Source organism: Artemia sp. Qi Xiang Cuo, chromosome 5 (genome assembly GCF_049724085.1).
Source record: "Artemia sp. Qi Xiang Cuo chromosome 5, ASM4972408v1, whole genome shotgun sequence".
NCBI lineage: Eukaryota > Metazoa > Arthropoda > Branchiopoda > Anostraca > Artemiidae > Artemia > Artemia sp. Qi Xiang Cuo.
The window spans coordinates 7,045,377-7,072,631 of NC_142798.1; the positions used below are offsets into that span (position 1 = coordinate 7,045,377).

The window sequence follows — 27,255 nt, forward strand, 5'->3', positions numbered from 1 at the left end:
TTGAAATTGGTGGATTCCCAAAAGTGGTCGGTGACACATTCCCGGATTTGCTTTATTGACTATGCACAGGAAAGCCTACTTCAATTTTTCCCATCTCTTTCAAAGACTTTGTTTTTCTTATGTGTTCCTCATACAAATGTTAATTTTAAAATCTATCCCTAATAATTTTTAGCCTAACAGTCCTCCTCCCCACTTCTAGCCTTAGGGACCGACAAAAACTAGTTCCATTCACCCCGTTCATTATGAATAACCATGTTTCACAGTATGTATTATTTAAAAGGATATTTAATTGAAAAATTTGTTTCTGAGGTTTGTAATGGTATTAATTTACTAGGTGTCTACTAAATTTTCTAGTCAATAATCAATGTCACGCCCACATTTTAAATTTTTATAATTTTCACATCAGACAAAATATTTTATATATGAGAGATTCTTCCATGGCAATACTGCCTTACTGCTGAAACATTTGAAAATCCCACATTGTAGACAGGGTGTTTTTTGAACTGGAACTGGTTGTAGCCTAATGTAGAAACTGAACTGAATGATTATTTCTTTCAGTAAATTTTTTTTCAAGTTGTTTTCTGTTGGGCTATATAAATTGGAATTTGATGCTGAGCTCTGTATGGTGAATGATTAATTTAGGCTGGTAGATCAGAACTGGCTAGCCTACCCTAAAACTTGAGGCAAATTTCTATATGGCACTATAATTTAGCTAGGATCTAAGTGAAAACATCACTTGATGTTTTTTTTGCTCTTTCATAATTCATGTAAAACACCTCCAGGGCTCCTTTGAGGGCTCAATGTGCAATCTGCAAGAGAGGTGATTATGAAAGAAAATAGAAAAGGCATCAAATGATGTTTTCACTTTCATCCTAGCTAAATTATAGTGCTACCTAGAAATCTACCAAACTTGATTTGTTGCCAGGGTTGCCACCCCTAATGATTTATCAGATAGGCCCAAGGTTTATATTAACAGACTGATCAGATAGCCTAGGCCCTAGATAAAAAAAACATACCACTAGCATCAGAATTGGGTAAATATTTACCAAATCATATTATTGAGTAACAACTAAAGTGAATATACCATTCAATGCCTTTTTTATGCTGATTATGAATAGCCTATAACAATCATTTCTAGCCTATCAGAAATGAATTTTAGCCCTCTCTCCTATATATGTCAATTCAGGATATATATTTGCACATAAGGAGGTTGGGGTTAGGTTAGGGGGGGGTTCTAAAATTCATTTATCATAGAATTGATTATTATAGCCTATTTGTAATCAGCATAAAAAAAGGCATTGCATGGTGTATTCACTTTATTCCTAACTCAATAATATTATTTGGTAAATATTTACCTAGAATTTCATCCTGAGTCCAAATGTAACACTCATTTCTGTTGCAAATTATTTTCAAAATTACTTCTAAGCTTCTTTAAGTTTCTTCAATTTTCCTGTTTAAAAAAAAAACAAAAAAACATCATAGTGGCAATTCAATTTGAAAAATACTAAATTTTGCTCAAAACTCTGATTTGAATTGAAATATGCTAAATCTTGTTGAGCAGTGATTTGATATGAAAAATACATAACAGTTTGAATTATTCATTTTTTGGGGAAAAACTTACCACTAGCATCAGAATATCATCCTGAATCCAAATATGACATTCATTTCTGTTGCAAATTATTTTCAAAATTGCTTCTAAGCTTCTTTAAAAACAGCAAAACTTCTTTCATCAAAACAAATGCTTTATGGCAGCTACATATACAGTTCTATAAATATCAGATAAATAGCACTTAATGTAAACAAACTAATTACTTATATCTAACCTTCATCATCACTTTCTGATGCACTAGGAGTGTCACTGCCTGGTGCTGCCTGGGGGCCCTATTAATTCTAGGGGGATAGAGCTTTGCAGTTTCAATAAAAAAATTATGAAGTCAGTCTTTTCACTCAAAATTTTGCAGAAATAAGAAGTGCAACACATACTGCTCCATGTATGCTGTTTGCATCCCTGGTCTTTTAGAGTGCTTTTTGAAGTGTCTCCACAGACTTTCTATATTTTGTGTATGAATAGAACAAAAATAGCGACGAAGACCACACTGCCTTTCCACAACAAACAACAAAAGCACGAAGAACAACAGAGAAATCTTTTTGCAAGACAGTGGAGATAATTTGAATGAATATTTCGGCCCTATGTCCAAGTGCCGTCCTCAGCAAGACAAAAATATATAAAAGAAAAAAGACTCACAACAACATGCGACCAATAAAACCAAAAAAGTGGAGATTCTTTCAAAACAATCCTAGCATCCCTTTTGTTCTTCGTACTTTTGTTGTTTGTGATGAATAGAACAGTCCTTTGGATCAACAAGATTGGCTGAATGATTGGTTTGGTAATGAGTATATCCATGGCTGAACAATATACTATAAGCTCCCTATTTATCACTATAAATCATGCTTCCAGGCTTTATATATTTTTAATAACAGGAATTTAAGTTTCCTTGTTTCCTTGGAGGCCTTTTTGGCCATCAGTCAGGGGTACAATAATGTTTCTTTTGCTCTCTCTCTATTCCACAAAAAAACCAAACTTGCCATAAAATCCTTCCCCTGTGGTACTTTCTTCTTGCCATTAAAGTTTCATCAATTTCAACTTCAACACCCTGCCCTCCTATAGGTTCTTGGTTTCCTTTTTAAGCCATCAGAACTTCTGAGCAAAAAGACCTCCAGTCAATACTTGTTTTCTTACTTATTTGGAGTTCCTCAATAACCATTTGGTGGTCCCAATGATCTGACAGAAAGGGATTTATAAATATCAGGATTTGATGAGGCTTAATCCTTGCCTGATGCAAGAAACTCCCTTTTCTATCAGATACTGAATAGTTGCAAAATCTTCTCTTTTTGGTCTTTGGGATGACATAGCTCTTGCTGCATTTCCACATATTTTCAGATGTGTAATAGTTGCATGGTATATTGCAGTTTTTGCACATTACTGTTGATGGTAAGACACCATGAGTCTTGAAAAAGTTGTTGCTTGCTTCATTGTTATTAAACAGTTGTTGCTTGCTCAAAGAAACAAGGAAACTTTAATTCCTATTATTAAAAAATATATTAAGCCTGGAAGCATTATTTATAGTGATAAATGGGGAGCTTATAGTACATTGTCCAGCCATGGATATACTCATTACCAAATCAATCATTCAGCTAATTTTGTTGATCTGCTGGACTGTTCCATTCCTACACACAATATAGAAAGTCTATGGAGATGGTTCAAAAAGCACTCTGAAAGACCAGGGTTGCAAACAGCATATATAGAGTAGTATATGTTGTGCTTCTTATTATTGCAAAATTTTGAGCAAAAAAACCAACTTCATAATTTTTTGATTGAAGCTGCAAAGCTCTATTCCCCTGGAATCAATAGGGCCCCTAGAGCACCAGACAGTGACACCCCTAATGCATCAGAAAGTGATGATGAAGAGTTAGATATAAGTGATTAGTTTGTTTACATTAAGGGATATTTATCTACTATTTATAAAACTGTATATGTAGCTGCCATAAAGTGTTTGTTTTGATGAAAGAAGTTTTGCTGTTTTTAAAGAAGCTTAGAAGCAATTTTGAAAATAATTTGCAACAGAAATGAATGTCATATTTAGATTCAGGATGAAATTTGGATGATAGTGCTAAGTTTTTCCCTAAAAAATGAATAACTCAAATTGTAGTATTTTTTATATCAAATCACCACTCAACAAGATTTAGTATTTCTCAAATCAAATTACTGTTCAACAAGATTATTTTTCAATTCAAATCAGAGCTTTCAGCAAAATTTAGCATTTTTCAAATTGAATCACCACCATGCCATTTCTGTGAAAAAAAACAAAACAGTAAAATTGAAGAAACTTAAAGAAGCTTAGAAGTAATTTTGAAAATAATTTGTGACAGAAATGAGTGTTATATTTTGACTCAGATGAAATTCTGATGCTAGTGGTATGTTTTTTTTTTATCTATTTGCTTAGTCTGTTAATATAAACCTTGTCCAATTTATCACTATTTCTAGTGATTTTTCTTTTAAAACTAGTAACTTTTCCTAACTCTAGTGATTTTTCACAATATACCACACAGATTCATGATTCAATCAAATAAATCATACTAGAAGCTAATTAATTAGAAAAAAACCAAAACAGTGACTCACTGCAATTCCTAATATGTTCCAGATTAGTATTTATGCAAATATACCACCTTTGAAGCTTCCAATATACCACCAAGATAATAGGGGAACTAGAAATAGCGTTATCACCAAGATAATAGGGGAACTTGGTTAATCACAAAATTGCAAAAATTTTCTATACTTCTTATTTTACTACATTTGCTCAGGTTGATTTTTGTCTTCATATTTCTTTTCTCTGTAATCTGTCAGTTCTAAATTAGATTTTCTTCTATTAAAACCTTTGAAAATGGAGTGAATAGTGGATATGAATACACCCTATACATCTGCAAATAGAGCAGAAATGGAGTAATTGAAAAATAAGAAAGTAGTTATACAGTTTCTAAATAAAAAAAGAAATCATTGAAAAAAAAAAAAATAAATAACAAAAAAAAAAAACCACAACCACAAGAAAATATAACTAAAAAAAAAAATTCTAAATAAAAAAAGAAATCATTGAAAAAGAAAATATGACTTAGTGCTTCTTATAGTAAGGTTTTTAATATAACTAGATGGATTAAATTGATTTTAGTTTGATGATTGAAGTCAGTTGGGAGTAGGGGGGGGGGGTATCTTCTCTGGGAAATTGTCTAATGATTTTAATTTCTATTTCTAATATCTAATCTGAACTCCAATAATTCTTAATATTCTTTTATTTGTAATTGACACACCTCATTAAGCTTAGTTTTACCCATAAAAGGCGAAGAAACTATGAAAATTTGCCTGATTTTTGAAAAAGGGAGGAAGCACCCAATAAAGGTGAAAGAATTTCAATTAAAATCAAATTATTAGATTCGGCATATCAGAGAACCCTACTGTAGAGGTTTCAAGCCCCTATCTGCAAAAGTGTTGAATTTTGTATTATTTGCCAGAAGAAAAATCATGGATGCATGTTAATTTGTTTTGTTTTTCCAGGGGCAATCATATTGAAGCTATGGTTCTAGAACATTGGAAGAGGGCTCATTTGAACAGAAATTAAAATCTCTGGTGTTCCTGTTATTTGACCAAAAAGATTGGATGGCTACTAGCCCCCCTACCATGTCCCTTTCTTCCCTAAAAATTGTTCAATCAAAATTTTGAGATAGGCATTTTGTTTAGTATAGTTGAAAGGTTCTAAGACTATACCTTTAGAAACATGACCTATGCAGCCTCTGAGGATAGGTCTGGGGATGAAAGTATGCTAAGGATAATGTACGATCTACGAAAACCAGTTTCATAACCACAAAGACAAACAATGTGCGACATAATGCATCAGACTTGTAAACTTGGGCTATATATTTGCACATTAAGGGGTTGGAGGCGAACTTAGGTTACTTTATCCTCACTCCCCCCTGATGTGCAAATATATAGCCCTAATTATATTATTATATAAACTAAAGTATTGTACTTTTATCATATTTTAGCATATTTCATTAGGATCAACATAATTTTACTTCTTAGGTGTGTTATGTATAATTAACAAGTGCCTTTTTTTTAAAGCAGTAAGACAATGATTATGCTTATATGCAAGAGATGCTTATGAAAATTTGTGAAGAGTGGGATACATTTTTTCCATGAAATTAAAAAAAGGGTATTTTCAAAATTGTCACTGGTGTCCCAGTAGTTATACTAGCTCAACTACAGTAAAAAGAAAATAGTTACTACACTTTTTGTGGGAAAAACAGGGGTTTTGGACTGACAAGGAAAAAAAAATTAAAAAGAAAAAGCAAATATTTCGATTAGATCATCGATAACCAATTTTCAGTGATTGGGGTATAAGCCAAGGGTACCAATTCGGGAACATACATGGAGGAAGCAAGGATTTGGTTCTATTCTCTTTATAAAGATGCAAAAAGGTATTTCTCAAAATTCCAAGGTTAATTTTTGCTTGAGAAAAAAACAAAACATCAGTCTAAAGGTATTTTTCCACATCTAGGGGGGATAATTTTACCCGCGTCCTATAGTTGCAGCTGTATAGAAGTAGGTAAAGAAACAAAACAATTATTATTTACAATGATAAAGAGTATAATCATTAGTGATTTCTGGTCAATAATCTAGTGATTTATGAGCTGATTTATGAATTTTTTCAAAGAATCTAGTGATTTTTTTCTCACCAGTTGGCAACCCTATTTGTTGCTAGCCTAGGCTAATTTTTCTGATAAATATTCAGTTTTGTTGGCTACTTTTGTAAGTAGAAGGTGAAAAAATCAAATCTGTTTGGCTTTCTAGTTCTTTTCAAATCTACTAATTTTTATCATTACAAATCCAGTAAATACAAGCCATGAAAGGGAACCTTAAAGTAGCACCTTGTTCTGGTAGCCTAACACTATAGATTTACAGCTCTTCTGAATCAAACAGCATCATAACTAAATTAGATCACCAATTCATTCCCCAATTCAAACTCCTAGGCCTATGCTAGTCCTACCAGATATAATATCTGTTATCCTACTATGATCAAAGCATCCCCCCAACACCTGTAATTGTGCCAAATATAGCTTAGGTACTAATCTTTTAGATGAAGAGCTTTCTCCTATCTTGTTAAGCAGATGAGCTTGCTAAATAAACTCTTAGGAATGAAGCTAGGGCCTAAAATAGCCTAAACCTTGTTTTTTCTTTTGTTCACCCTTAGAAAATTAGATTTTGGGGTTTCTATTCAAAATACCTTTTTTAGCATTTCTTTGAAAAAAAAAAAAAAAAAATCTCACCCTCTCCAGATTTTGAAAAATTCATTGATAGGCTACAAGATTCCATAACGAAGGTAGAGACAACATGAACACACTACTCAGTGTCTTCTCTTATGATTTTTCCAAATATAATAATTGTTTCACTTGTAAACACCCCACCCCTTTTTATGGTCCCATGGACAGCCCAAGAATTCAAGTTTAAACAAGACTTAAAAATCACTTAAACAACAAAATTCTTACTTTATATAATATGCATCATGTTTTTATTAATTGCATTATCATGTTTATATTATCCTACATCAGAGGAGAGAAGAGCATTTTTCAAGCATCAACTTTTCATCTTCATTTATTTCTAGACATAGCAACTTAGTCTTATTTACATATTCAAACCTATTCTAGCACCTTGAACTTGCAAAGCCTCTAAAAGTTCATTCATTTTTCTCACAATTTTATCTAGGATCCATCAGATTTGGAACCATCAGAATAATCTAAGTCCAGGAAAGTTGTTCTTCCCTGTATTCTGATTTTGTGTTCTCCCATTACCTTATCTGTGCTCCTTAAGACAAAGTCCATCAAACTGATCCATATAAATGAGGAGAGAATACAGCCCTCCTTAACTTCTTATTTAACATGAAACCAGCTGCTAACCTCATTTCCTACCTTAACAACAGCAGAGTTATTCTCAAGCATAGCATTAATTACTTTAATGTATTTGTCTGGGATACAAGGATAAGAACTTTGTAAAAGCTCTTCTATCAGCTGAATAAACACTTGATCATAATTTATGAAAGTGAGAACTAAAGGTGCTTGATGACTTGGTCACTTCTCATTTTTTAACTTGAGAATGAAAAACTGGTCAACCATTCTCTATCTTCCTAATACTACACTGCTCTTTTCTTAAAATTAATTAAAAAAAAAAACTTTCCAAAAAATAAATTTTTCAAAGAAAAGTAAAGGCCATTTTAAACTTAAGCTCAGGAGATATGAATGCCTGTTAAAATTCAAACTCAAAATGACCAGAAATTACTATTAAAGAATAAATGAAACCCAAAACAAACAGAAATTAAATAAACAATCATAGCAAAAAACAAACAACAAGTAATAATAGAAATGAATAAATATACTATTACTTGTTGTTTGTTTTTTGCTATGATTGTTTATTTAATTTCTGTTTGTTTTGGGTTTCATTTATTCTTTAATAGTAATTTCTGGTCGTTTTGAGTTTGAATTTTAACAGATATTTTTCGGAAAGTTTTTTAAAATTAATTTTTGTTCGTTTTTGATTGCAAAAAGTTTCAAGTTTTTATGGCATGGGGGGGGGGGGTGCTTAATGTTCGATTATTCTTGACTTTAAAAAACGGATCTAGAACTTTCAATTTATAAATAGGATGAGGCTTTTTTCAAAGTCTATACAATTACCTCTTTGATAAAAACCTTATGTATGAACAATAGACAGCTTGCATAACTTGTGGACAGCGATTGGCAACAATGAATGGATTGAAAAAATAGCTCCAATGAGGGTGTTTTGACCATTTCACTTGCTGATACAAAGGGATCACGACTGTTTGGAATTGACCTTAATGGGATTTTGTGTGCCCATGCAATTTTGTGTCTACCACAGATTATGTATTTTAACCTTATAATTGGATAAATATAATAGATTTACTATGTGTTCTTCCCATACAAAAGTTTACCTTATTAAAGTCTTTGGGGTGGGGCGGCGTAGTTGGCAGAAGCAAGAAAACTTTAGCATAGACAGTAGGAGAGGGGGAGGGTGAGGTTGGAGACTCATCCAATACGGGGCGGAACTTGGCTTATCTCCTCTGTTCCCGATTTAGGAGATCAGACAGACTCATTGGGCTGTAGAATGTTGGACCGCTTGAGTTGTGGAAGACGTTAAAATACTCAAAAGCACTTTATATTTTCAGTTATTGCGGGATTGATTTCATAGATTTTGGAATGGTGAGCTCCCTGGCCCATCATTTGGGTGAACCTCAACTCATAATATGCAATTTTGATTAATTGTTCCGTGTTATGTGCATATATTATTCTATATATGTTATTTTGAGTTATACTTTTATTGCATTGCGTTCATTTTTAAGGCTTGATATATAAAATTAAACCTTAGCGGAGACAGTGGTGGGGGGGGGGGAATTCTCCCTCCTCACATGCGTAATTTAGCAGCCACAGAGAAAGTAATACAAATGAAATTAATCTGTCTTTCGAAAATGTCTTTTTTTCAAAAGACACAAACAAAATCGTCTAAAGGAACCTGAAGTGCTATCTCTGACATTTCCATTGATTCTTTATTCCTGTAACTTTCAGATATAAAATATAGAATATTATTGAATGGGTTTAGTCGTCCCCTCCCTGAATGATTCACATTTGGAAAACCCATCCCTGGGAAATTCCTCACCCCTCTAAGAACATTTTCTTTTCCTGCTGATAAATCCCCCGCGATAAATTCTACCCAGCAGAAATTTCCCAGCTGTGGAATATGCTCCCCCAAACATATTCCCCTCAGAAAATTTCTGATATTCATAAAAATGGAAGCTGAAATTTCTAATCAACTTTTTAGGTCAGAAGCAATGCTATAGCATTACCTAAGTAAAGAGCCATAAGGGTTCAATGAATTAATATTTATTTATTTTTCCTGGGGCACTTTATGTGGAAGAGGTGGTCGCATAAACTTTGGACCGGGGTTCATTGAATTACAAAATAAAAGTTATAGTGCCCTTACACCAGGGGCGAATCCAGGATTTTTTTAGGGGGGGGGGGGCATAATAGGTTGATCCGACAAATTGCGTTAGAAGCAAGTTTAATTAACGCAATCTTCCGTTAATTAAGTAAATTACATTACTTTAGACTACGTTATGGGAAGGCGCCCCCTCGCCCCTCCCATGGATCCGCCACTGCCTTACACTCTCTGGTTCTTTCCTTGTTAGGGAGGAGAGCAGATGCCTAATAGATGTGTGTTAATACCAAAACATTCTAACTCTCATTGGGCCTTCAGGTATAAACAGAATTAGTTCAACGGGAGGGGTGGGGAAAAGGGTGTGGGGGGAGGGTATTTGCCTTTAGATCGATTTTAACTCGTAAGAGCTGGACTATAACTTCCAATTTCAAATCAAATGAGCCCTCTCTGAAGTTTATACAAGAATCCCTTCCTGCCCCCGGGCCTTGGGGGGTTTTGTCGACGCCACAGTTTGTTACTTAACCTTTCAACTATTTTTAACAAAATTTTTATCTGATGCATTTAAGGCGTAGAGGAGGGGGGCTAGTTGCCCTCCAATCTCTTTTGACTCTTAACAAGTGAACAAGAACTTTCAATTTCAAATCAAATGAGTCCTCTCTAAAGTTTATACGAGTATCCCTTCCAAAAAAATAATATGAAGGATTCGGAGAATCCTTAAGTTACAACCCTAGCCCTGAGGGTTGTGAAGGGGTTGTCATCCTCAAACACCTAATTTCCATACCATAAAACTATGTTTAATAAAATGGCTGTCTCAAAAGTTTGATTGGATGTGTTTTAAGAAAAGGTGGGCGTGAGACGGGATTAGTTGCCCTCAAATCACTTTAAACTATTAAAAAGGGCACGAGCCCTTTGAATTTCCAATCGAATGAGCCTTTTTTGAAGTTTCTACAACACTGCCTTCTATTAAAACCTTATATGCCCCCAGGGTATAACTTAAAACCCTTGTCTTGAGGGTTGTGGGGGAGTGTCCTCCTCAAGAACATATTTTCTATCTGAAAATGAACTATACTGAGCAAAATGGCTATCTCAAAATTTCGATTGGATGTGTTTGGGGGAATGATGGGCGTGGGGGGGTGGCTAGTTGTCCTCAAATCACTTTCAACTATTAATAAGGGAACTATCCCTTTTAATTTCCAATCGAATGAGCCTGTTTTAAAATTTCTATGACAACGTCTTCTAGAAAAACCTTATATGCCCCCAGGGCATAACTTAAAACCCCTGCCCCACGAGTTGTGCGGGAGTGTCCTCCTCAAAAACATATTTTCTATCTGAAAGTCAACGATGCTGAACAAAATTGCTATCTCAAAATTTTGACCGGATGTGTTTGGGGAAATGATGGGCATGGGGGGGGGGCTAGTTGCCCTCAAATTATTTTCGACTAATAAAAAGGACACTAGCACTTTGGATTTTATATCGAACGATCCTTTTTTTAAATTTATATGATAGCGCCTTCTAAAAAAACCTTATATTCCCACAGGGCATAGCTTTAAACCCTTGCCCCGAGAGTTGTGGGGGAGTGTCCTACTCAAAAATATATTTTCTATCTGGAAATCAGCTATGCTGAACAAAATGCCTATCTCAAAAATTTTGATTGGATGTGTTTGGGGGAATGATGTGCGTCGGGGGGGGGGCTAGTTGCCCTCCAATCACTTTTGACTATTAAAAAGGGCACTATCTCTTTGAATTTCCAATCGAATGAGCCTTTTTTGAAGTTTCTATGACAAAGCATTCTATAAAAACCTTATATGCCCCCAGGTCATAACTTAAAACCCTTGCCCTGAGGGTTGTGGGGGATTGTCCTCCTCAAAAACATGTTTTCTATCTGAAAATCAACTATGCTGAACAAAATGGCTATCTAAAAATTTTGATTGGATGTGTTTGGAGAATGATAGACTTAGGAGGGGGGTGGTTTGTTGCCCTCCAATCACTTTCAACTATTAAAAAGGGCACTAGCCCTTTAAATTTCCAATCGAATGAGCCTTTTCTGAAGTTTCTACAACAACACCTTCTATAAAAACCTTATATTCCCCCAGGTCATATCTTAAAACCCTTGCCCTGAGGGTTTTGGGGGAGTGTCCTCCTCAAAAACATATTTTCTATCTGGAAATCAACTACGCTAAACAAAATGGCTATCTTAAAATTTTGATTGGTTGGGTTTGGGGAAATGATGGGCGTGGAGGGGGGGGGGGGCTAGTTGCCCTCCAATCACTTTCGACTATTAAAAAGGGCACTATCCCTTTAAATTTTCAATCGAATGAGCCTTTTTTGAAGTTTCTACGACAACACCTTCTATAAAAACCTTATATGCCCCCAGGGCATAACTTAAAACCCTTGCCCTGAGGGTTGTGGGGGAGTGTCCTCCTCAAAAATAAAATTTATATCAGAAAATCAACTCCGCTGAACAAAATCGCTATCTCAAAAATTTTGATGGTATTTTTTTGAGAGACAAATGGGCGTGGGGGGGCTAGTTGCCCTCCAATACTTATCGACTATTAAAAAAGGGAGTAGATCTTTTGATTTAAAATCGAATTAGCCTTTCTTGAAGTTTCTACGACAATACCTTCTCTAAAAACCTTATATGCCCCTAGGGCATAACTTTAAACCCTTGCGCTGAGGGTTCTGGGGGAGTGTCCTCCTCAAAAACATACTTTCTCTCTTGAAATCAACTACGCTGAACAAAATGTCTATCCCAAAACCTTTGATTGGATATGTTTGGGGTGCTGATGGGCGTGGGTGGGATAGTTGCCATCCAATCAGTTTCGAATATTAAAAAGTGCACTAGCCCTTTGACTTTCCAATCAAATGAGCCTTTTTTGAAGTTTCTATGACAACGCCTTCTATAAAAACCTTATATGCCCCCAGGTCATAACTTAAAACCGTTGCCCTGAGGGCTTTGGGGGATTGTCCTCCTCAAAAATATATTTTCTATCTGAAAATCAACTATGCTGAACAAAATGGCTATCTCAAAATTTTGATTGGATGTGTTTGGGGGAATGATGGGTGTGGGGGGGGGGGGGGGGCTAGTTGCCCACCAAACAGTTTTGACTATTAAAAAGAGCACTATCCCTTTGAACTTCCAATCGAATGACCCTGTTTTCAAGTTTTTACGAAAACATCTTCTATGAAATCATTATATGCCCCCAGGGCATAATTTAAAACCCTTGCCCGGAAGGTTTTGGGGGAGTGTCCTCCTCAAAAATATATTTTCTATCTGGAAATCAACTATACTGAACAAAATGGCTATCTAAAAATTTTGATTGGATTTGTTTTTGGATATGATGGGCGTGGGGTGGAGGGCTTGTTGGCCCCCATGCATTTTCGACTATTAAAAAGGAAACTAGACCTCTCAATTTTCAATTGAATGAGCCTCTTTTGAAGCTTTTAAAACGACCCCTTCCATATGAAGTGCCTCTGGGGAAAAAAAAAAAAAATAATAAAACATTGGAGCCGTATGGCCTTTACTATAGGCAACACTACAGCATTGCCTCTGAAAAACTTTGTCTACAGCATCCCTGAGTCCAAAATGTATCAACATACTAAGTAATTTGCTATTTACAGAAACCATGCTTATTCCTCTATAATTACCATACTCACTCTTATCACCTTTCTCATACAGGGGTTTAATTAGGCTTTTCCTGAGATTACTATGTACTTCCCCTTTTTCAAAAACCATATTCATTATCTTCAGTACCTTATTTTTAATTGGATAACAAAAAGATCAATCAATTGGACATCTTCACTTATCTTGGTAGTATTATTAGTAAAGACAGTGGGTGCTGTTGAAAATGTTAAAGTAGAATAGCCAAGGCCCAAGTTGTTTTTTCACAGTTGAAAAAAGTTTGGAAGAACAGGAAGATAAGTCTGCAAACCATGATTAGAATATTGGAAGCTATAGTGATGATAGTGGTGAAATATGGTTCTGAAACCATGGGTGCTCTAAAAAAATGGAGGAAGATTTGCTAGATGTCTTACAGAGTACTGTAATTGTCTATGGATTATTTTGGGTACCCATTTGATTGACTATATTTGAAATATTAAGCTATACAAAAAATGTGGTTCTATTCTGCTTTCTAGGGCTATAATAAAAGAAAGACTAAGATGACTTCGATTTGTTTTGTGGACGAAGGATGGCAGATTGCCAAATATCATCCTTTTTATCCACCCATCTAGGTTCAGATGGAAAGCAGATTTTCCCTAAGTGGGGAGGGAAGGAGTTGTAATAAAGGATTTCAAGGAAATAAGAACTTCTTGAGAGGGTATACAGAAGGAAGTTTTGAATAGACTAGAACAGAGTAGCATGTACAGCTGTGTTGGTCTCATGCAGCTTGGTGCTGCAGTGACTTATTAGTAGGGGTAGCATTATCACGTTTTTTTTTTCATTGTTATCTGTATTCATAAATCCTTTTTAAATATTAGTTGGTATCTAACAGATCTGAAATTATTTTACAATTAGATAGCCTATAAGTCTAAAGGTTTAGACAAATAAAAAAACCTGTCCAAGAGAAAAAAAAATATTGCCAAATATCATCCTAAATGCCAGTACTTAAATATTTGTTAATTGTTAAGTTGCCTCTTAAACAATTGACTAGGAAAGAATTGATTTATAAATGTTTGGTATGTTTAACCACTTTTGTCAACCCATCTCCTGTGCCAAAAATAAGGGATTTAAACCAGAATTGAAGGTCAAAGAATTATTATGTTTAAATAGAGCATATATAAAGCATTGAGGAGTCTGGTGACCTTGTCTCTACCTCAGTTATGGAATCTTGTATATATTTACTGTTAGGTCTTTTAGATAGGTAAAAAAACCTATCTGAATTTTGATGCAAAAAATTGAGGTCCTAATTTTTGGTTTTCAGTCTTTTTTTTTCTTTGACTCCAAATTATGAAAATCTAATTCCCAAGACATCAGGATTTTAAGCTTTTTCAAGGCTTTTGTCCAAACTTAAGAAATAGATTTAGAAATTGCTAAAAATCTATAATCCAGGATTGACCAAATTTATTATTGACCAAATTAATTTTACTCACAAAAAAGAGTTTTTTGTGCCTCACTTTGGCACTAGATCTGTTTCTAAAGATTTATATATCACAGGCAGCGCAATTGTGCTGCCTAAGTAAAGAATAATGTTGGCACAATGTATTATCTTTTTTTCCCCTTTAAACCAGGGCACTTCGTATTGAAGAAGTCGTCATAGAAACTTCGAAAAGGGCTCATTTGATTGGAAGTTGGAGGGGTTTGTGCTCTTTTTAATAGTCAAAAGTGACTGGAAGGCAACTAACACCCCTTTAACGCCCACCATTTCCCCAAACACATCCAATCAAAATTTCGAGATAGCTATTTTGTTCAGCATAGTTGATTTCAAGATTGAAATTATGTTTTTGAGGAGGACACTCCCCCATAGCTCTCAGGGCAAGGGTTGTAAGTTGTGCCCTGGGGGCATATAAGGTTCTTATAGAAAGCGATGTCATAGAAACTTCAAAAAGGGCTCATTTGATTGGAAATTGAAATGACTAGTGCCCTTTTTAATAGTCGAAAGTGCAACTAACACCCCTTCCACGCCCACCATTTATCCAAACACATCAAATCAAATTTGAGATAACCATTTTGTTCAAAGTAGTTGAAAGGTCTGGAAATTATATCTTTGATGATAAAACTCCCCCCCCCCCCACGGCCCTCAGGGTAAGGGCAATATCTTGGGTACTTCTACTGCTATTGCCGCTACTAAAGCTATGGGTATTAAGGCAAAAATTTTGGGTAATGTTGAATTAGCGTTGAACTAAATATAAATGCACTATGTGCATACAGGGTGTTAAGAGGATGTATCATTAATGTCTCAGGAATTGTTTATGGTATTAAGTTGAAACTTCCAGCAGGTGTTGTGGGGAATGTTAAAAAAAAACTCAAAGGTGCTTTGTGTGTACTGTCACTAATGCTACTGCTACAACTATTGTTACTACTGAAGCTATGGTAAGCTGAAGCTTTCAAGGAATACTTAGGTTGGGATTGAACTAAATCAAAACAAACTATGAGCATGTAGATTGTCAGAAGGATGTAACAGCAATATCACAGGAACAGCTTACATTAATAAGTTTAAAACTTTCGGGGTATGCTCTGGTGGATTTTGAAATAACCAAAAGGCACTATGTGTATACTACTAATTGCTGTATACTACTGCTACAATTCCTGTAACTAATGAGGCTAAAGTTATTAAGCTGAAACTTTTAGGGGACCTTTAGGGGGAGTTTCAATTAAACAAACATAATTATATGCATGCAGGTTTTCAAAGGGCATATAAGCAATATCATAGGCAGCACAGCACTATCATAGAAATTAATAAAGGAGCTCATTTGATTGGAACTTAAGAGATCTAGTGCCCCTTTTAAGAGGAAAAGTGGTTGGAGGCCAAGCAGTCCCCCTCCCAAGCCCATTAATTCTCAAAACTCATCCAATCAAGCTTTTGAGATGGCCATTTTGTTCAGCATACTTGAAAGTTCCAGTAACTTTGTCTCTAGGGATGTTAGGGATGTCAACCCCCCACAACCCTCAGAGAAAACGCTGTAAGCTGTGCAATTTTCTCATTGTTCATATATAGTATTTATTATTGGAAAAGAGAGCACGTTTGACTTTTAGTGTTAAAAAAACCAAGTGCATTCAATTGAAGCTTCCAGAGAATTTTGAGGGGAGTGCTTAAGTAAATAAAATGTGTTATGTGCATGCAGGTTGTCAAAAGTGGGAAACTCAGGAATGCCTGAGGGTATTAAGTTGGAACTTAAAGGGAATATTGAGGAGGATTACCAATTGACCAAAGGCATTTTGAGGGGGAGGTTGAACTAAACAAAGGGCACTATGTGCATGCTACCACTATTGCTACTATTACGACTACTACTTGTACTGAGGTTAAGAATATTAAGGTGAAACTTTCAGGGAACATTTAGGAAATGTTGAAGTAAATCAAAACACACTGTGTACATTCAGGTTGTCAAAAGGATGTAAGAGCAATTTCTCAGGAATTGCATAGAGCAATAATTTGGAACTTTCAGGGTGTGTTGAGAGAGATGTTGAACTAACCAAAAGGCATTCTGTGCATACTGCCACTACTACTACTGCTGCTACTTCTGATAATTTTACTATTATTGCTGTGATTACTGCTACTAAGACTAAGGGTAAGAAGTTGAAACTTTCAAAGAATGTTTAGGGCAATGTTGAACTAAATAAAAACACTCACTGTGCAAGCAGGTTTTCAAAAGGACGTATCAGTTGTATACCATGAATGGTCTAGAGCAGTGGTTCTCAAACTGTGTTATGCGTGCCCCTTGCGGGTGCGCAAAGTTTTTTAGGGGGTACACGGCCAGCCAACAAAAAAAAATAGAACAACCATTTAACTCTAGGACTGGCAATTTTATTCATATTTTAGCTATAGTTTACTTAGTACCGGTAACTGGGAAGGGGTATCTAAAATGTTTTGTGGGTAAAAATGGGTGCAGTGTCTAAATAAGTTTGAGAATCACTGGTCTAGGGTATTAAGTTGAAATTTTTTGGATATGTTAAGGAGGATGTTGAACTAGGCAAAATGCAAAATATGCATACTACTAACACTACTATAGCTACTGCTACTACCACTTCTACTGCTACAACTATTACTACATCAACTACTACCAGTACTACTGAAGCTAAGGGTATTACGGTGAAACTTTCAGGGAATAGAACTTTCAGGAGGATAGTGAATTAAATTGAAACACATTATATGGATGCAGGTTATCGAAAGAGCTTAACAACTATATATCAGAAATAGCTTAGAGTATTAAGTTGGACCTTTCAGGGAATGTTAAGGGGGATGTTGGATCAACCAAAAGATACTATATGTAAATTACCTTTAGTACTTCTACTGCTACTACTAATATTAAGGCAAAGGGTATTAAGGAGACTTTCAGAAAATGTTGGCGGTATCAACAAATGGCAGTATCAATAGTTTATCAAGAACAGCTTAGAGTATTAGGTTGACACTTTTGGAGCATACTTAGGGGTATGTTGAGCTAATAAAAATGCATTGTGTGCATACTACGACTACTTGTAGTAGTAGTACTACTACTGTTATTGCTAATGTTTCTAAGGCCAATGGTATTAATGTAGAACTTTCAGGAACTGTTGAGGGGGATGTTGGGCTAAATCAAAACGTATTATTAGCATGTAAGGTATCAAAAGCACTAATCAGAAATATCTCAGGATCAGCTTAAAGTATTAAGTTGAAACTATCAGGGCATGAAGAAGGTATGTATTACTAGACCAAAAAGGCGCAATGTGAGTACCATTACTGCTTACCACTAGTGCTAATACTGCTATCACTAATATTACTCCTATTGACCCAACTATTACTTCCTACTATTACTACTACTATACCCCTATTATTACTACTATTACTATACCCTAGTATAGGATAGGGTATTTGCTATCCTAGGATAGGGTATAAAGCAGGAAACTTTCACAGAAAATTTATGTTGCTTTAAAACTAAATCAAAGGATTTGTTAATGCTGGTTGCCAATAAGATGTCTCAGCAGTATCTCAAGAACGACTAAGGGTATAAGCTGAAACTTTCAGGGCCACTACTATTACTGCTTCTGCTATTACAGTTGAACTAAATCAAAAGAGTGTAAGTGCATCCAGGTTGTCATAAAAGCATAGATACAATGTTTTGGGAATGGTATTAAGTTTTATTTATCAGGAAAACTTGAGGAGGTGTAAAACTAAATTAAACAATAACGTTTGTGTCCAGATCTTCAAAAGGGTGTCTGGTATAAAAAATTGTTGAGACATTTTCTCCAACATTTAAGTTGTAACCTAAACTATGGATTCCTATTAAAAAAACGAAAAGATTAAAACATTCTTTTCTTTTTCATTGAACAGGAAATAAGTTAAGAATCTTTCCACATAATAAATTTTTCAACGAAAATTAAAGAGCAACATTAACCAAAAATGAGTAGAAATAAAGTCAAATAATTTTGCAAGCAGAAAGCTGCCATTAATGACTGTCAATAAATAAATGAAACCTGAAACAAAATGAAATTACAGTAAATAACCAAGTCAAACTCAAAACAAGCAAAAACTAAAATGAGTAGGGCTGACAACCCCCATGCCTTCTCAAGGCCAGAACATAATTTGCACTTTACTGAAAACAAAATATATTTTAAGATTTTTGCTTTTTTTACTTTAATAAATCCAAATTATTCAGCCTTTAAGAAATAAAGATCAGTATATGTATATCAAACTGTCAATCCACATTCATTTGTTGAGAAATAGAACATTCAGCTTGAAATAAGGATTCTTTTCAGTAAACTTTAAATTATATTTGGTCTCCAGAAGGCCTGAGGGTCGTCAGCCCTTCTCATCTTAGTTTCTGCTTGTTTTAAGTTTGACTTGGTTATTTGTTGCAATTTCTGTTTGTTTTGGGTTTTATTTATTTATTGATGGTGATTTGTGGTAGCTTTAGGCTCGGAAAATTAATAGAAATTATTTCTGATCATTTTGGGTTTAATTTAACTTTGCTTTTCTCTGAAAAACTAATTTTGTGGAAAAAGTTTTTTTTTTAATTAATTGTGAACAAGATTATATATTTGAGCTCTACAACAAGTTTTCGTTTAACCAAACCTTTAAAAACAATTATGAACTCACCATTACAGGAAGCAGTAAGGCCATGGTAAATTTCTAAAGCTAAAATTGACATATTATCAGGAAGTTCACAGAAAGCTATTGAGTATGATGATGATGACAACATTACCTACTCAACCCCATCTCCTGTTATCCACAAGATGTCCCACAAGGAACCTTTTTAAGAGCAACTCTATTTAGCATATACATAAATGACCGCACAACCAACTTACTCTCTATGCTGGCGATTTCAGACTCTTTGAGGCTATTGAGACTGAACGCAAGACTTCCCACCTACAACGAGATTTTGACCGACTCGCCACATGGCCAACACCTCAAAATATAAAGGCATCTTGGGCTCAACAATACTAGCCACACTTCTATATTAAGGGGATCAACATGAAACAGTAATTGAAGAGTTACATCTTGCAGTTATAATTGAGAATGAGGTGAAATTTCATAGTCACACACAAGCTCTAGTAGCCAAAGCTTACCCAGCCGTCGGGTCTATTAACCATACTTTATTACAAGAAAACCACATGTGATTAAGAAATTAGATAAAGCCCTTGCCCATTGCCACCTTGAGTTTTGTATGGTGGTAAAATCACTGCAGTACAACATGGATGCTAAGGCCATAAAGTGCATTCCAAGAAAGGCTAGAAAATTTGTCTCCAACATGCAACACGCTCCATATGAACAGCACCCACAAGCTATGCAGATTGCCACCATCGCGTATTGATTGGAAGAGGGCAGTGTAAGTATGACCCAAAAGCTGTTAGTCTCTGAGGCTATGAAGGATTTATTTATCCCTTCACTCTCAGACCATACTAGAGGTCATAGCAAAACATTCGAGATCTCCTGGTCCCAAAGAACAGAGAAGCAAAATATTTCCTCTGTTAGAACTGTGCTACTATCGATTGGGTGTCAAATAAGTGCAGTCAGCTAACCTCTATTCATTTAAGACAGGAATCAACATAGATTGGATCATGTTGACTGGAAGCTGAACAGAAAATCAGCCATCAATTGAAGTTGACGTAACAACTACAGGGGGAATTCCACCTTATCTCGCTGGCAAATGTAATTTAAGGTGGCAAAAACACTTAATACGGGATGAAAATTTCGCATTAGGGGGTTGACTCTCTTTATTTTATTTTTCAGAAATGAGTTTTTCTAGATGCTTTTGTGAGCTTAGATGAGACCTTTTACCAATGAAAACAAATCCTGGAGTACTTCCTTTCCCTTCTCAAACTCTTTATTACTTCTTGAAATATAAACTCAGTGTATACCATGGCTATCTTTGGAAATTGGTTGGAGCACTTGGATTTAAAAAAGAAAAAAAAAAGAAAAAACATTGTCTCCATTCGACCTTCTTGTTTTTCTTTTTTGCTGTTCCACAAGAACTTATAAAACACTTTGTATCTCTTCAATGGGAAACTGAAGATGTTAGATTTTCCCAAAAATCAGCAGTTCTTTCTTTATTTTTACTCTTGTTTTCTTCATCAAAAATATGTATTATGATATATATCAGGGCTCGAAATTTGCTGATGCAACAGGAACTGTTTAACATGTTTATGTCCATGCTATGCTAGTGAATGATGGAGGTGAATTGTCACAAATGCAACTCTAATTATAAAAAAAGAACATAAAATGAGCAGTCTAAAAATGCTAAAAATCGACAAAGAAAACTAGTCTTTTTTTACAGGTGAAATAACTAAATTTAATTTACTAAACCTAAAATATTTATTTTCTAGGATATTGTCTGACCTTACCATTGTAGCTGTCTTCAACAGAACATCTCAAAATTTCAACTCAACTGATTCCATAGCTCATATTTTCATTGATCAGTTAATAAATAACATGGAAACAACAACTCTACCTATTCCAAAAAGTAATATAAATGCTGGGGATCCTGTTAAAAGGAATCAAAATGATGATAATAGTCCTCGACCCACTAAAAGAAGAAAGAAGGGAAAGCAGCTGGCTAGGAAAGTGGCGCTGGCAGTTATCTTTCCTGTCGTCTTTTTGATTGCCCTAGAGATTATCAGAAGAAATAAATTATCAAAATAATTTATTTTCATTGAAAATTGGTTTTGGTGATCTCGTGTCTGGGTTAAGCTAAAAATGAAAACTTGCAAAGACAAGACTTTTTAACTAACTGAAATAGAAAAACTTATACAGCCAGAGCGTATAATTTGAGACAGATATATTGTTGTGTTTTACAATAAACTGTGACTGAAAAGGCAAAACTACGGAAATGAAATAAGTGATTTGTAAAAGCCTACTTTTTGAACAATTTATTTCTTATCCTTTGTTGTTTTTATTCTTATTCTTATTTTATTCTTATTTTCTTATTCTTATTCGTTTTTATTCTTATTCATTTTATTCTTATCCTTTGTTGTTTATAGTGCTTGAAACAGTATGGTTTCCTATAGTGTAAGCTTTTTGTGGTGTATTATATTTTTATGGACACAGCAACAGGATGAAATATGATTCCTATTCCCCCCTCCTCCCTGGAGGTCAAGCATTATGTAATCATGGAACAATCCTTTCGAAAATTGGAAGAATAAAAAGAGGTTTTGTCACTTATTCCCTTATTGGAAAAAATTGGGTCGTTCTTCCCCCTTCCAGACTTAGAGTTGTACGGAACCCAATCTTGACTGAACCCAAATATATTTAAGTAGTAACAGTTCTTATTGCTTTTAATATTGTAACCTATTCTATATTGTGTTTTGAGTCCTTTTTGACATGCTAAATACCATAGACAAAGTGTAGTAAGACTGCTTTTCCTGAAAATATTTTGTTTTAATGCAACATCGAATTTTTAAGTACATATAATGGTAATCAGTTTTTCTTGTGAAATCTAAAAATAAAATTAATTAATTGAATAAATTAATCAAAAACTAAAAAATAAATTTTCAATACAATAAATTTTACTGGAGAGAAAACTTGAAAACTAAATTAGATTATTAAACAATTTAAAGAAGTAATTTTTAACCACAAAAATATATTCAGGCAATATAAAGTTATTATGAATATTTTGGGACAAATTTAACATGTAAGACTGCTTGTTGTACTGTCTTTATTTTTGCCCAAGAAAAGTTTTTGGTAGTAAGTTCACCCCCCCCCCCTCTCCCGAAGCAAGAAGATAATCTTGTAGGAAAAACTTCCCAAAGAAGACACTTTCCAATGTGCGGATAGGGCTCCGAGTGAACGCAGTTCCCTACTACCAAAGTTGGAGTATACTCCCCCCCCCAGAAACATCATAGAGATCATAAAGATGATGTTTCAGTGCCCCACTAGCAGCAAAGAAAAAATAGGAAAATAGGAAGTGCTATCTGTGGAAAAAGGCGAAAGTCGTTCTTCTTCAATGTGGGGTTATAAGCGTCCCTACTACCGAAAATCACTTCCCCTCCTCCAATCAAGAACAAAATCTTGTAGGAAAAGGCACCAAAAGAAGATACTTTCCAATGTGTGGACAGGACTTCGATCAAACGCAGTTCCCCCTAATGCACAATGCTTTGGTCTTTGTGTAAAGAATCAGAAGTTTTCTTGGTAGGGTGAATATATGGCCTAAAAGGCTGATTTGGGGCCAAACTTTTTGAATTCTCCAGGAAGAGTTATGCTGACTAGGGGGATTCCCTAAGTACATTTGTGGTTATGAAAGAGAGGAATGGATTGAAATGACGCGTGAGTTGTAAACATCCAAATGTCCACTGTTATTACCATGGCATCTAATATTCTAATCATAGTTTGAAGACATTTCTTCTTATTCTTCCAAAGTTTTTAAACTGCCAAAAATACCCTGCGACTTGGCTATTCTACTTTTACTCTTCACTGCCATGTTTACTCTTCACTTCCCCCCTGCATTCTCAAAACATCCAAAATTCAAAATTTGCTAACATTTTTGTCTAGCCTTAATGTAATTTTAGAGTGAATCAAGGATTATTTGTTTATAGGGTAAAAACAGAATTTATTTAGCCTATAAGTTTTTTGATTGTTGTTGAATTTAGTATTTTGAAAATAATTGAAATTTTGTGGCATCTCCAGAGCTTTTGAAGACTGGTTCACAGTTAGTACCTTATTTGGTCAAGTTCTAAACAAATATATAGTTTATTGATACTTCTTATTTCTTTGATAATTCTACCTTATTTTTTCCTAGCCTTATAGGACAACTGATTGTTTTTAACAAGAAGATAAAACTACCATTTTTATGGTTAATAGTAGAAGTTAAGTAGCCAATGGTGCTTACTGCAAACATTCATGATGAGCAGTTTAAAGAGCGGTTTATTCCATCTGGCCAAAAAATGACAAAACAATCCATTTTATGTATGCAATTATGATTTTTATTATTTTTGAGTATATTCTTGCATTCTGTCACTTTTCTTATTTGGTGTTTATAATATGTTGTTTACAATTCGGTTATTTATAATATGTACTGTCCATGCTTATTTACTTTGACATACATTTTTCTTATTCAACTTTCTGTCTTAAATGTTTCATATTTAGATACACTTTATTTCTTTGTGAATTTATCCAGTCTCAAAAAGTAACCTTTTGCAGTTTTTACAAATCCCTCACCGTGGTGGATGCTGTTATTTTTTGTAGAATTTTTATCAAAAATGTAAATATTTGAAGCAAAATAAACTTGTTTCTAAAACTGTTTCCTCTCGGATTCACAAATAGGGGTTAATTTTTGTACTAAAATAGGGTTAATAGTTGCACAGGGTATCAAACATATTCTCACAGGTTGTTAAAAAAAATCTTTTATGGCCAGTAAGAGGTAACGGACAGAACAAAAATCAGACGAATATTTCGCCCGTATAGAACAAGGCGTCTTCCTCATAGAAAAAACAAAGCTAGTATCTAAAACTAAAATAATATAAATAAAATATGTATAAAACTTAAACACACTAATTAATACATATATATACAATATATATATATAGTATATATATATATATATATATATATATATATTAGAAGAATTCGCTAAAACATAACTCAGAGACATTCTATACCAAAGAAAAAGACAGTACGATCCGAGTAGAGACAGACGTACCGAGAAGTGGATAAAAATAAAGACAACTAATCATTTTGTAGACTTAAATTCTGAAGAAAAATAACATAACAAATTTTTGTAACGGAACCAACGGAATTGAAAAGGCCTTTGCCACAGTGTGCAAAGCTCAACAATAGAATTTCTCAACATTCCAGAGTCGGTGGCCACACCATCTATTTAGATATTCACGGTTTTTTTTTCACGCTGAAGACGCCTTGTTGTATTAGGGCGAAATATTCGTTTGATTTTTGTTCTCTCCATTTTCTTTTACTGGCCATAGAGCCGTTTGTGATTTTCAGATTCATTTCTTTGTTTTATATAGACATGATTTCTGAATTATTACTTAGGCAGTGCTATCGCGCTGCCTATGATAAGTTCAAACTTCTTTGGGGTTGAGTGTCCAAAATTTCCTTCTTTTCTTTATTACTAGAAATATTACTAATTATATACTCGAAATACTACTAGATATTTTAGTATAAAAAAATTACTAGAAATATAAAAATAGAGACTCTGGCTTGTTTATTAATTAAAATATAATTCCAGTAAAATATTGTACTGGCACGTTAACAAATTGAGAGGGAGTAGTCAATCCGGACTTGGCCCAGTTAAATATAGGAATGGGGTCGCAATTAGCGATAAGGAAAAAACTAAAGAGAGATGGGCCGAACATTTTGAGAACTTGCGAGATAGAGTTGCAGGAAAAAACATAGAGCAAAATAAAAAGGTTCGTCATAACTTGGATGTGAGGAAAGATTTTTTTTGGGAGGAAGATTTGGCGACAATACTAAACAGACTAAAAAATAAAACGGCCCCAGATGCTAATAGGGTGGTAAATGAGTTTCTTAAATACGATGTCTCTTATGTTAGAAATAAGTTACTGAAGATTATGAATATGATTTTTGAAAAAAGGGAAGTACTTAACGATTTTAGGAAAACCTTAGTTAAACCAGTGTATAAGAAAGGTGATAAGAGTGAGTGTGATAATTATCGAGCCATTAGTCTGGTCTCTGTAGGTAGTAAATTACTTAGTAATATGATACTTTTTAGACTGAGAGATGCCGTAGACAAAGTTTTAAGAGAAGAGCTGTGCAGTTTTAGAAAAGGTAGAGGATGTGTCGACCAAATTTTCACTCTTAGGCTAAGAACTGAGAAGTGCATGAGTTTTCAAAGACCATTGGTCCTCAGTTTTAGAGATTAAGAGCAAGCGTTCGATTCTGTTGATAGAAGAGCTTTAGTAAAGGTTTTATCCTTGTGTGGTATACCAGAAAAATACATTAAAGTGATTAGTGCTATGTATGAGAATAACACTGCTGCGGTTAAGGTAGCAAATGAGGTTAGCTGCTGGTTTTGTATTAAATCAGGAGAGGGTTGTGTTCTATCCCCCTTTGTATGGATTATTTTGATGGACTTTGTTTTAAGGAGCACAGGAAAGGCAATGAGAGACCACGGAATCAAGTGGGGAGGAAAAAGTCTCCTGGACTTGGATTATGCTGAAGATTTAAGCATCCTAGATGAAAGTGTGAGCAAAATGAATGAAGTTTTAGAGATTTTGCGAATTCAGGGTGCTAGAATAGGTTTGGAAATTAATTTTAAGAAGACTAAGTCACTAAGGCTAGGAATAAGTGAAGATGAAAAGGTGATGTTGGGTAATAAAAAGATTGATCAGGTGGGGAGCTTCACTTCCCTTGGTAGTATTATTAGTAAAGATGGTGGGAGCAGTGAAGATGTTAAATATAGAATAGCCAAGGCTCAGGGTGTTTTTTCACAGTAAAAAAAAGTCTGGAAGAATAGGAAGATAGGTCTGCAAACCGAGATTAGACTATTAGAAGCTACAGTGATGACAGTGGTCAAATATGGCTCTGAAGCATGGACGCTCTGAAAAGCGGACGAAGATTTGCTAGATGTTTTCCAGAGAAATTGCTTAAGGATTGTTCTGGGTACCCGGATGACTGACCGTATTTCAAACAATGGGCTATATGAAAAATGTGGTTCAATACCGCTCTCTAGGGCTATAATGAAAGAAAGGTTGAGGTGGCTAGGGCGCGTTGTGCGGATGAAGGATGACGGATTGCCGAAGATTTTCTTTTCGGCCAACCATCTAGGGCTAAACGAAAGCAGGTCGTCCCGGTCTGGGGTGGGAGGACGTCATAAAGAAAGATTTAAAGGAAATGGGAACTTCGTGGGCAGGTGTAAAAAGGGATGCTTTGAATAGATTGGGGTGGAGGAGGAGCGTGCGTAGCTGCGTTGGCCTCAAGCGGCTTTGTGCTGCGGTGAGTTGTTAGTAGTAGTAGTAGGGGAACAAGCTTCGTTCGGTGAAGCGAATTTTAGACATAAAAACGGTTTCCTGTGGAAAGATCTACCAATACGTAAAATAGAGCAGCCAAAAGGAAAGTCAGGCAAATAAAAGGAATGAAGAAAAGAAGCAATTTGGAAATATTTTGTCTATATTCCAAATACAGGAAAATTCTATGATGTAGAATATTCTATAGGATATATTTTTATACTGTATTTCTTTTAATTCTTCTTTTCATCTTCTTTGGGGGTCTATTAACATTAAAAAAGTGAGATAAGGTTAAAGAATTGAATACCAGGGGAGTGAAAACTCAGTCATCAAGATGCCAACTGGTATAACACGATCTAATCAACCCTAAACAGATATAATCAACCTATACTATGGGGGCAGGGAGGGGAAACGAGTTCTCCCACTAACTGGAAAATGTTAGTATGCCAATTTTGAGAAAAAAATAGTGCCAGTTTCAATAAAAATTATACATTCACATTTACAGTTATTGCTCGTTTAATAAGACAGACTGGAACTAATCTATATTCTCCACCATCTTTATTCATATCCATCCTCTTATCTATAAATACCAATAATCTCTCTAAAACTAAGTAACACTCCAAAGCAATTATCAGACCCCCAAAGAAGATGAAAAGAAGAA

General features: G+C 34.8%; 1 protein-coding gene across 2 annotated transcripts; it reads left to right on the top strand.

The window, feature by feature from the left end:
• The first annotated feature begins 467 nt into the window (after positions 1-467).
• Positions 468-23,911, top strand: LOC148951753 (uncharacterized). 2 transcript variants are annotated; one of them, XR_016141782.1, is made up of 2 exons: positions 468-557; positions 21,006-23,911. XR_016141782.1 is itself a non-coding variant. In XM_089089317.1 (2 exons), exons 1-2 carry the CDS (start codon positions 609-611, stop codon positions 21,319-21,321), a joined length of 333 nt encoding a protein of 110 aa, XP_088945443.1. In that variant the 5' UTR covers positions 496-608; the 3' UTR covers positions 21,322-23,911. The 2 variants fall into 2 exon arrangements, 1 of the variants encoding a protein (XP_088945443.1); XM_089089317.1 differs by having other exon boundaries at positions 496-625.
• Positions 23,912-27,255: the final 3,344 nt, after the last annotated feature.